General features: G+C 37.2%; 1 protein-coding gene across 1 annotated transcript in view; it reads left to right on the top strand.

The window, feature by feature from the left end:
- LOC139934789 (uncharacterized) overlaps positions 1 to 12,278 on the top strand; it is a 33,239-nt gene that overhangs the window by 2,411 nt on the left and 18,550 nt on the right. Inside the window, exons 2-4 of the mRNA XM_071929193.1 lie at positions 5,043 to 5,130; positions 5,963 to 6,126; positions 10,959 to 11,134. Of these exons, the coding sequence (XP_071785294.1) occupies positions 5,043 to 5,130; positions 5,963 to 6,126; positions 10,959 to 11,134 (428 nt within the window). The remainder of the gene's footprint in view (positions 1 to 5,042; positions 5,131 to 5,962; positions 6,127 to 10,958; positions 11,135 to 12,278) is intronic.

Below are 12,278 nucleotides of genomic sequence, written 5' to 3'. Positions count from 1 at the left end.
CGCGTAGCGGTTTGCCCTTTAAGATGGCGACTTTCATAGCAATAAGGGGGTTATTCAAATCGGTTTGCCCTTTAAGATGGCGACTTTCATAGCAATAAGGGGGTTTGTCAATACGGTTTGCCCTTTAAAATGGCGACTTTCATAGCAATAAGGGGGTTATTCAATACGGTTTGCCCTTTAAGACGGCGACTTTCATAGCAAAGAGGGGGTTTATTCAATACGGTTTGCAATTTAAAATGGCGACTTTCATAGCAATAAGGGGGTTATTCAATACGGTTTGCCCTTTAAGATGGCGACTTTCATAGCAATAAGGGGGTTATTCAATACGGTTTGCCCTTTAAGATGGCGACTTTCATAGCAATAAGGGGTTTTTTCAATACGGTTTGCCTTTTAAGATGGCGAATTTCATAGCAATAAGGGGTGATAAACATTTATCGAAAAACAGTGTTTATCGGTCGATAAACACAGTTTCACGCCGACGCCAGATGCCCAATAATTCGATAAACACTGTTTATCACTTGATAAACAGTGTTTATCGAAAAACGCTGTTTATCGACTGACAAACACAGTTTTACGCCGACGCCAGATGCCCAATAATTCGATAAACATTGTTTATCAAGTGATAAACACTGGTTATCGAAAAACTCTGTTTATCGACTGATAAACACTGTTTATCGACTGATAAACACTGTTTATCGACTGATAAACACTGTTTATTGAAAAACTATGTCTTTTGACTGATAAACACAGTTTTACGCCGACGCCAGATGCCCAATAATTTGATAAACAGTGTTTATCAAGTGATACACACTGTTTATCGAAAAACTCTGTTTATCGACTGATAAACACTGTTTATCGAAAAACTATGTTTATCGACTGATAAACACAGTTTTACGCCGACGCCAGATGCCCAATAATTCGATAAACACTGTTTATCGAAAAACTCTGTTTATCAACTGATAAACACTGTTTATTGAAAAACTATGTTTATCGCCCAAAGTATGTTTATCGCCCAAACTGTGTTTATCAAGTGATAAACATAGTTTATCGAAAAACTCTTCATCAAGTGATAAACAGAGTTTATCGAATTAATGAGCAATTGGCGTTGGCAAATAACTGTGTTTATCGAAAAACTATGTTTATCAAAAACCTTGTTTATTAAGTGACAAACTGTGTTTTTCACTTGATAAACAGTGTTTATCGAAAAACTCTGTTTATCACTTCGAAAAACTCTGTTTATCGCTTGATAAACACAGTTTTTCGATAAACAGTGTTTATCAGTTGATGAACTAAGTTTATCTCGATAAACTCTGTTTGTCAGCGAAAAACAGTGTTTATCGAGATAAACCAAGTTTATCGAGTGATAAACAGAGTTTTTCTCGAAAAACAATGTTTATCGGTCGATAAACAGTGTTTATCGGCGATAAACTTAGTTTATCGACGATAAACATTGTTTATCGAATTATTGGGCATATGGCTTGCCATAGGTTATTCAATACGGTTTGCCCTTAAGATGGCGACTTTCATTGCAATAAGGGAGTTATTCAATACGGTCTTAGTTTAAAGGCAGTGGACACTATTGGTAATTGTTCAAAATAATTATTAGCATAAAACCTTTCGTGGCGACGAGTAATGGGGAGAGGTTGATGGTATAAAACATTGTGAGAAACGGCTCCCTCTGAAGTGCCATAGTTTTAGAGAACGAAGTAATTTTCCACGAATTTGATTTCGAGACCTCAGATTTAGAACTTGAGGTCTCGAAATCAACCATCTAAATGCACACAACTTCGTGTGACAAGGGTGTTTTCTTTTTTCATTATTATCTCGCAAGTTCGACGACCGATTGAGCTCAAATTTTCACAGGTTAGTTATTTTATGCATATGTTGGGATAAACCAACTGTGAAGACTAGTCTTTGACATTTACCAATAGTGTCCACTGCCTTTAAATGAGTGAAATATTGACCAAGAGATATTAACTTGAGAAGGTTGTTGGTTCAACAAGTTTCGTAAAGTCGCCAATCAAGGTATCTCTTTGGAAAATGTGCTCGTTATATTTGATTTACCTCGGAGATTTCCTCCTGGCGGCAATCAGATCACAATAAGCGAAACCAAAAGTTAGCACAACTTGGCCCAGGATAATTGCATGTGTTTTGGGGAAACATATCTGTTCTTAGTAATCATGTCTATGGTCCACTGTGAGCTGACAACCATACTTGAGCTATATTAATATTAATACTAATATTCGGCTTAACAAAAAGAACAATACAAAGTACAGAACTAAACAAACAAAACGGCAGGGACGTTAAGCCAATGCACCAACGGCACTTGCCTGGACATAAAAAAAAAAGTTTACTAAAATAACTGTGACTCGGAAGCATTTAGGTTCAACTTGTTTTGATCGAATGTGATTAAAACATGAATTAGGCACTACGTGAAACTGTTTGCATTCAGCTAAAAAGGAACACGTTGCCTTATAGGTTGAGTTGGTCTTTGAAAAGCGTGTGTATAACTGTTTGTTTTCCTAATTCAAAATCGTTAGAAAGATGTTTTATATCTCGAAATTGCATGTCGAAGTTTTCCTTTTACTTTGCGAACTAACAATGGTCGACCGTATTCGTTGACGAAGTGAAAGAAAAACAACACAATTTTGACTGATACTTGTGTGGATCATTATATTCTACTTTTAAAATATATTTCTAATCGTATGCATTTTATAACAAACGGTTACAAACTCTTTGCATTGTGTAAACGCATGTAAAATAACCCAGTGTACTTTATCGAAACGAGAATGAGTTTGCCCGGTGTTCCTAGCTGTGGCTGCTGTGTGCGCCGTAACACCTTGTAAACCGTTAAAAGGTGCTACATAATTGGGGCTCAATAACATATCTTACATAACTGTAAAAATGTATATTAAAGCGATTACCTTGATAGTAAATATATGCGCTAAATAAGACTTCGATATTATCGTCTCCCCTCCCTCCTTGGAAATTGGATTGTTAGCCTCTATTTAAAGTTACCTCTCAATGTGAAGATTTTGATAATCGATTCCATGATTCCCTCAGTTGATTTGATCGTAACTGAGATTAGATTAAAGGATTATAAATCTAGTTGTAGTTTTTTTTGTATAAGGAGGCCTATAACTAAAAAACAGGCCGATTTTTGCGCGGTAAAAAAACTGACAACACGGAAATAAACGAAACACTCAGAAATAAAAGAAACACTTGTGAATAAGCAAACAACTCGTTAGGCCTAGTAAACGAAATATTTTAGAAATAAACAAGCCCTTTAAATACTAAATAGGTCACCCAACTATACACATACTAGTTTTCAAGGCTTTTACCTTGCATAATGCTAGTACCGATTTAGTGCCAAGAGTAGTTTTTGACATTATCATGACGACGAAAGAAAACTAATTTCTAATTATTAATATTTTACAGTCAACAGTGGAAGGGGAAAATATTAATATCAAAGCTCTTACAAGTATTGTGTCCATCTTTTCAAAAGACTAATTGCCATAGTGTCCCTGGTTGCCATTAACGAGCGGTACTTATTGTTCCCTATAGGGCAGGGACTGATGTCAACGAAAAAACATCAAATGTATGACCATGAGAAGCCTTGGATATTTTTAACAATTTGAACCACGATTCTAGTAAATACATCCATTCACTCATTCATCCAACATTTATTTAGATAGGTTCAAATTATGAGTAAATTCACAGTTACAGAGTTCTAAATTAAGATGTGAACAAATTGATAATTCACAAATAAATAAGTACGCGTGAGAACAATTAGGTTTAGGTGAAGAAGCTGAGGCTTTTGTGCCTTAAAGGCAGTGTGAGAAACGGCTCCATCTGAAGTGACGTAGATTTCGAGAAAGTAGTAATTTTCCACGAATTTGATTTCGAGACCTCAGAATATAACTTTGAGGTCCCAAAAGCAAACAACTTCGTGTGACAAGGGTGTTTTTCATTCATTTCGCAACTTCGACGACCAATGGAAATCAAGTTTTCACAGGTTTTTTATTTTATGCATATGTTGGGATACACCATGCAAGTGAGAAAGTTGATCTTTGAAAATTACCAATAGTGTCCAGTGTCTCTAACCTAGTAACAGACAAACAACAGAAAATACTATACAGAAGACAAAACCGTGTACAATACAACAGACTAGACAAACAAATGAACGACAAAGGCTACAATTACTGCAAGAGTCTCGGAAACTAAAAATCTTTTCAGGAAACTCGAGCAACAGATGAGCCAAAACAAATCAAAACAAATAAAAGTAGAAGAAGACAAATGTCTGTCTAAAAGGAAGCTCGTTTTGGTTAAAATCCCGCTGTAGTAAATATTGTTTTTTGCTCAACCCCAAACCGTTTTTTGTAATTGATGTTAATTTGATAAAGAATACTTTGTCAGTGTTTTACCCATACACCGACGCGTGTTGAAGCACTGTATGCTGAATGCTTAATATACATGTGCATCAGTGTATAATATGCACTCCTGGTGGGGCCAGGACCCATTTGGGGTCAGTACGTCCCGGAGTCAGAATCAGCCTGACCCTAAGAAATGGGACCTGTGGTGACCGTGAATTCAGTCCTGAGGTTTTCAGAGTGTGGATAAAACGCAAATAATGGGTGTTTTTGCTGAGTTTGAAAGCTAGGTCTGTGGCTAACACCTGTAACATAATCAGTTTCCGTCTTGAAAAATTCACTGGTTAGATAATCGCCCCTATACCCCAATTATTTTTTGCAAACCTCCAGTCACCCTTGCTGTTTCTATTATTATCAATAATTAATTCTCCCAAGACAAATTGCTGTGTTGAATTAATGTCAATTAATCAAACAAACATTTAAAGATTATGTCCTCTATACGAAAATAGCTATATCGTTCAGATTGTAGCCTTAAGACATTTCAACGGTTTCATTTTGTAAAGTTGGATTGGATAATGAAAGCCGTCTTGTCTGGCGGAATACAAAAGCAGTTGGAATCCTTACTGATATGTTTATTTTTATTGTTGTTTTTGTGTTGTTTTTTTACTTCAGGCGTTGGGAGGCGACATTCACATTGACACTACGCCTGCCGATGATCGGTATGTCCCGAACAACGAACCTTCTTGTACAGAAGATCAAGGTAAGACCCGTTTGAAGGCTTCACTATGGAGTACATTAATCCAATAATAGAGATATATCTATTAATAGAGATATCGCTATTGTTAATAGAGATATTTCTATTAATTCATTTAATAGAGATATCTCTATTGTTAATAGAGATATCTCTATTAATTGGTTTAATAGAGATATCTCTATTGAAAACAATACAGATATCTCTATTAAAAGTTAATAGAGATATCTCTTTTGTTAATAGAGATATCTCTATCGTTAATAGAGATATCTCTATTAATTGGTTTAATAGAGATATCTCTATTAATTGGTTTAATAGAGATATCTCTATTGAAAACAATACAGATATCTCTATTAATAGAGATATCTCTAATGTTGGATTAAATGTTAAGAATGTACTCCATACTTCTCACCAAGTCGAGACCAAAATAACTTCATGCCATGTCGACTTCACTGAATCACTTCTTTGCTTGTCGAACTCACTGGTTCTGCTCCTGTCTTGTAAACTCATATAGTCTGCTCATGCAAAATCATCTTTTTAAGCCGTTCTTTTCATGTCTACTCGATTAATATGCTAACTTGCTTACTTGAATACACTGTCGAAATCGATCTACACTTGCAATGTCAAACTCATTGTGCTCCATGTTGAACACAATCTAGTTCGGTGATGTCGAATTTAAATGATCGATGTTTGTCATGAAACTCAGAGGTTACGGGAATTAAGCTGTATGATCTCTGGACTAACCCAACATGAGAAACCGACTCAGAGAACCACGGGAACTATCGAAAGGAGTGTGTATGCTTTGGATCACTAAATAATGACACGTTCCTTTTCTACTCAGGTCTTGGATGGCAGTTGATCTTCAAAGGACTTGCTGGTACAGGATCCAGGTTGTACGATCTCTGGACCAGTCCGACCTGGAATAGCGACTCAGAGAACTACGGGAACTGTCGGAACAAATCACTGTACAATGCTTGGAAAAATGAACAATTGAACATCAAGCAGGTGAAGAATTTTCTTTGAACAAAAACTTGATATATAAAAATTGCAAAAGATTGACTTATGTTTAGGGCATTCCTTTTTTATTATTCGCTCGGCCCTCGTGTAACTTGACCCGGCGAACTTTGGAGAAAAATGCACTCTGATGGCCGCCAGCAATAGATGCCAAGTAGAGGCAAGGCAAAGACTTACTGGTGCCCAGACCCCAAAAAATCATCTTGAGGTGCTTGGCTTTGTTTTAGACGTGTATCATGTACTATGTGTTTTGATAATGGGGCGATATGAAACACTGAATACAATTAAACACTCTGTATACGCACTTGCCATCATTGTATGGATTACTGACCTCTTTTTTATGACAAGGAAATATATATAATGTGACGGATCAGAGCACCCCCCCCCCCCCCCCACACACACACACCTATTTTTTGTTATGCATAATTTATGTTTTGATAAGTAAGACCTAAAGTCTAACTGCCCTATATATACCTCACGGTATACTAAACCTCAAAGACACAAACCGTTGAGAAAAAGAGTATCACTGTTCTTAGTGTGCACAGAATGAGTGTGACGACTAGTTATATAAGATCTAGACATTGTACATACTCGGCACGAAAGGAAGAAAAATAAAACATATACGAAGCTAAGTTTTGGCCATTATGAAAAGTGTTTGGGGGGATAAAGGGGAAATGATTTTTGATCGCGTAATTTGGCTAACGGCATAAAACCTGACAAACTACACGAAACCTGAGGCTCTGAGGGATATTTTAGAAAAGGGAAATAGTTGTAAAGACAATTTATAAAAGGGGGAGGGGGGGTTGGGGTGGGTTAGGTTATAAAAGGAATTTTGAAAAAAAGAAAAAATAACTTGAAAGACAACTTATAAAAGGGGGGAAGGGGGGGTTGGGGTGGGTTAGGTTATAGAAGGATATTTTTAGAAAAGGGAAATAATTTAAAAGACAAATTATAAAAGGGGGAGGGGGGGTAGGGGGGGTTAGGTTGTAGTTAGTATGTTAAGCTGGCAACAAAGTACTTAACTTCCTCTTTTAGAAAAAAAAAAATGTAAAAGCACGACTCATCAGGTGCAGTATGCTTTGAGGAAGGGCAGGTTTCGTCTCAGTGAGACTGCACGACCTGCCTGTTAAGTATTTTATAATAAATTTACTAGGTATGGAGGGGGTAGGGTTGGGATAAACTGTTGTTAAGTGAACATAAATTGTGAAAAACACAACACTGTAAAAAAATTGGGTAAAAAAATGCCCAACTTTTTACCCATTTAAGGGCGAATAGTGATCTCCTCCAACTTTTGGGCAAAGTTTTACCCATCAAAGTTGGGCGCTCTGATTGCCAAATAATTGGGTAATATTTCATCATCAATAGTTGGGTATATTTTGGTAACCAACAGTTGGGTAATTTTTTGTTTACCCATTTTCTGGGTATTTAATAATTATCAATTACCCACTTATTGGGCGATGGTTTTATTCATAATCTAGTTAAAATGTTTAACCTTTTTTGGTGTTATCCAACAAATGGTGAACGTATTTAACCCTTTGATTTACAGTTTCTCCTGTGATGCGTCATACAACCAGGCATATAAAATATATTTTCCACGATGGCAAACGGTGGTGAGTTGTGACCTTGGCATCTCTCTCAAAATCGTGAGGGTGCTCAGTGGTTTGTAGATGCTTTGGAAGGTTAGTTTTTAACTAAATACAGTTTGTTTCCTGTTCAGTTGTTGTACACAGTCATGACAGTTGCAGCGCAAGCAATGCAGTGATAGTTCCATGCATGTATTGCATACACGAAGCAACACAACAAGCAATGCAGTGATAGTTCCATGCATGTATTTCATACACAAAGCAACACAACAACCACGCATACATGCCACAACCGGCGTTGCACATAATGGCATGATAAAACTTGAACTATCACAGTAGTGTCAATGTGTTGCTCGCTCTGCAATTGTCACGACTATGTACGACTGAATAGAAAACACAACTTCATATTTAGTTAAAAACTCACCTTCAAATTGGATCTATATCCACTGGACAACCCCGCTCGTCACAGCCACTGTTCCACTCGCCATGTTGGAAAATATCTTTGTTCTACTGTTTAATGCCCAACTTTTTGGCAACTCTTTAATCGTAGTGCGCATGATCGGACGATTTTGACCAACTAATGTGCATAATTTTAACCAACAATCGAGATTAATTAAAATTACCAAAAAGTTGCCCATTAAATAAGCAAAAGTGTAACCAACAGTTATGATGAATTCAGATTACGAAATATTTTCCCAACACTTGCCCAACTTTTGTTCCGCTTTTTAAACAAAGAATGGGCAAACAAAATGTTTGCCCAACAAGACCAATTATTTGTTTTGTTGGGCAATTATCGACCAATAATTGTTGAAGTTACTTTGCCCAACAAATGATTTGACCAACGTTTTTGCAGTGAACGAACGCCAACAAATGTTTGAAAAATAATAACGTAAAAATAAATAAAAACAATTGTGATGGGCTTACCATGGACGACTGAGATAAGGTGATACAAGACAGAGAAACGGAAAGATGACCATGACTAATTGATGATAATTGAAAAGTAAAAATTATTTGAAAAGCGTATGTGCGTTTGTTTATAGGGCGCGCGCGTGAGATGTGTGTGCGTATATTTACCATTAGGTAGATAAGTAGCGTATGAATGTGCGCGACGCGTGCGTAAGATAAAAGGGGGAAAAACATGAAAACAATTATGGGGGGGGAGTTGTAGAATATGAATTATAAACATTTTTTTGAAAAAAAAATAGGGTGAAGAACATGTGTGCGAGTGCTTGCAGAACAACGTTGTGATTGACATCGCAGCGAGAGTTTATAGGTCAACCAACAACCAATGAGAACGGGTTGTTAGTATACATTAGCATAATGAGCTCCGCCCTAAATTTTGGCAGATACAAAACCATCAAGGCGCAACTTGGGAGGTACCCATGTACCGTAAGTGTACCGTATACAGATGGTACATGTACATGTACAGTACGTATGTGTACATACGCTGTACACGTATTATATGCACTGTGTTATGTATGGGGGTGCGCTGGCGGAATTCAGTGATGGGGACTGGGATAGTTGCCGATCGCGGCTGGCTGTAGCGCCTTGATCAAGGCTAAATTACGTGCAACATTTTACCACAAAAAGAGCATTTTTTAGTACGTCGCAAGGTAAACTTGACCCTATGACGAGGAAAATGTGTTTTTGTACACACAAGTTGCTTTCACTGGCTATTTTTTTTATGCAACTTAAAAAGGTACAAGTTACCTTCTCGAGGGCACAAGCCAAATCGCCTCGTTGCCCAACATTGCGTAAGAAGGTATTCAACTTTCGTACCCAGCACATTTACTCAGCAAGTTTTTACACTTCTTTTTTAGAGTGTACGCACTTGCCATCATTGTATGGATTACTGATCTCTTTTTTATGTCAAGGAAATATATATAATGTGACGGATCAGAGCACCCCCCCCCCCCACACACACACACACCTATTTTTTGTTATGCATAATTTAGTTCCACTCCATACGCCCTCACCGACGAAACACACACACAGTAGAGGACTCACATCAAATGTCTCGTTTTATTCCTCTCCAATACAGGTCATTACTTCTTTATATTTTCCTTCTATATTCACCAAGTGCATTCAACATTATTATGGAACATTTATTATTATCTTTAAATCAAGTATCTCGAAGCTTTCTTTTTATAAAACATGTATTCTACATTGATTTTGTAATTAAGTGCGGCCCAAAATTGTTGGCCGATCGGATATACTGAACATAGCAAATGGCGGGAGACGCCGAGATGTTTAAATATTGTTTCTTATAGCCAATGGCGGGAGACGCCGAACTGTTTAAGTATTGTTTTCCTTTAGATAAAATGTTACTTTTGTAAATATTAATATAAACAACAAGGGAAACTGACTGGGTACATTTTTGAAATGATTTTGGGGTTGATCAAAGAATTGACTAGAGTGGGATTCGAACCAACGACCTCCGGATTAACGTGCCGGCGCTCTACCAACTGAGCTATCTAGCCCTATATTGGTGGTGTCTCTATTTTGTCAATATCTTTGTTCGGGGGTGCCAGTCAGAAGCTATACAACCGTTAACTGCCGTGTAGCCAGGGATCACACCCAAATTACGATACAACCTGGGAAGCGGCAGCCAGGGGATCACCTTAAGGGGATGCGACTTTTTGTTTCAGATATCAATATAAACCACAAGGGAAACTGTCTGGGTAAATTTTTGAAATGATTTTAGGGTTGAACAAAGAATTGACTAGAGTGGGATTCGAACCAACGACATCCGGATTAACGTGCCGGCGCTCTACCAACTGAGCTATCTAGCCCTATATTGGCGGTGTTCCTATTTTGTCAATATTATAAAAACACACACAGTAGAGGACTCACAAGTAAACATGTCTCGTTTTATTCCTCTCAAGTGCAGTTTATAAAGAACCTTCGGACAAAAAGTACAAGCCGTTTCACCTCGCCTTATTAACCCTGGTCACATATATATAAGTATATATATATATTTATTTTTTTTAGTTATAACGGACTGACAATTCACACCGTTTGAGCTGGTGTTAATGACTAAATGTTTGCTCCGGTCAAACGGTCAAATTCAATGCAGTTTTTAATCAATATCACCAAAATTCATGACTACACTGAAAACTCTCTGCACAAAAATCGGCCAGCTTGTGTGAAGTGGACGTGGCTTTCAGTGGGGTCTACGCAGAATGTTGTTGTTTCGATGATACAATACTGTAAAACAATTCTTTGAATCTCTGTCCACAGGTCAAGCTGTCCTTGTATGACCACACTGGGATCAAAGCTGAATTGATTTTCAATGGAGTAGACTCAGACATTACGAGCTGGTTCGCCAAGAAGCACCTTGTATCCTCTCCATGGAGTGACCTGACAACAACGGCCACTACGAACTACTTCTCTATCGATGGAGAGGTAGTAGCAGGGTACGTATGACGGTGGCTAGCCCAGCACACGTTTTCATGTCAAACTCTTTGTTTCCATTGCAATAAGTTACAGACTACAAGCTGCGACTGAAACAAACACTTCAAAAGTTCAAATACTGCCTCAATTCATTGACAAAATAATATTGTTCACACATTTTAGAAAAGAAAGTCGGTATATATCATAGTGCCGACATTGAGTGTATGATGGGGCTATTAAACAGATTCCTCTTAGTGAACTTAAAGGCATGGTCGTGGTGTGCCCTTCCGACGCTCTCCTCTCAGACAATAAAGATTTGCATACGTTCCAGTAATTAGGGGAAAGGCAGTGCGGCTCCTGGTGTAAGAATATCGGGTGACCAATCAAAATTCAGGTTACATTGCCCAAACGTTACCATACGTCCATTTTAGGTTATACGTATCGTCCCGTTCACGTTATCGCACAGACCCTGAGACGAAAATTATTTTAGCAATGTATGTATTAACCAGTACGTTTTACATGCCAAAACTGAGACGAACATAATTTGTTTGGCATTGGGTCGTATGAATACAAACTAGTATATTATTTTATAGAATAAAAGGAAGTAAAAGCTTTTACCGGAAAGTATTTAGTAAAATGCTAAAAGTATCTACTTTTAATGAAAAGTAATCCTTTTCTTGTTAGCACTTACTTACTTCCATATGAATAAAAAGGAGACAAAAAATACCCCCAAAAAGTAAGTACTGATCATTTTTCAAGGTAGCTCCAGAGCATAGAAGCTTGGACATAGAAGTAAAGGCTTGTCTGAAGAAATGACGGTGTTTATGAATGTTCCTCACAGGATAAATGATAAAGTCCCAATGAAAGACATCACTGAAACCCTAAAAAGACGCAGTGTTCACAACAGAAACAATACACAAAAACTCAAACGGCTTTTAAAGAAAACTGTTTATTTTATGCTGAGGATAAAGTAAAACCGTTTGTATAAAACCGTTTTGAATCAGTAAAGCAAGCTTTTTTAAAGATATAAAGCATTTTTTTCTCAGAAATGAATGCCTCGATCATTAAGGCTTTCATGTTCATAAAATCAGAGGAAGTAATTTTGAAAACAATTTCAATAGAATGTTGTTCATAATATTATTACAACTTTTAAGTTTAAATTAAATA

This window comes from Asterias amurensis, chromosome 3 (assembly GCF_032118995.1).
Source record: "Asterias amurensis chromosome 3, ASM3211899v1".
Lineage (NCBI taxonomy): Eukaryota > Metazoa > Echinodermata > Asteroidea > Forcipulatida > Asteriidae > Asterias > Asterias amurensis.
The sequence above is the reverse complement of the archived record's forward strand: the minus strand, read 5'-3'. Positions and strand labels throughout refer to the sequence as shown.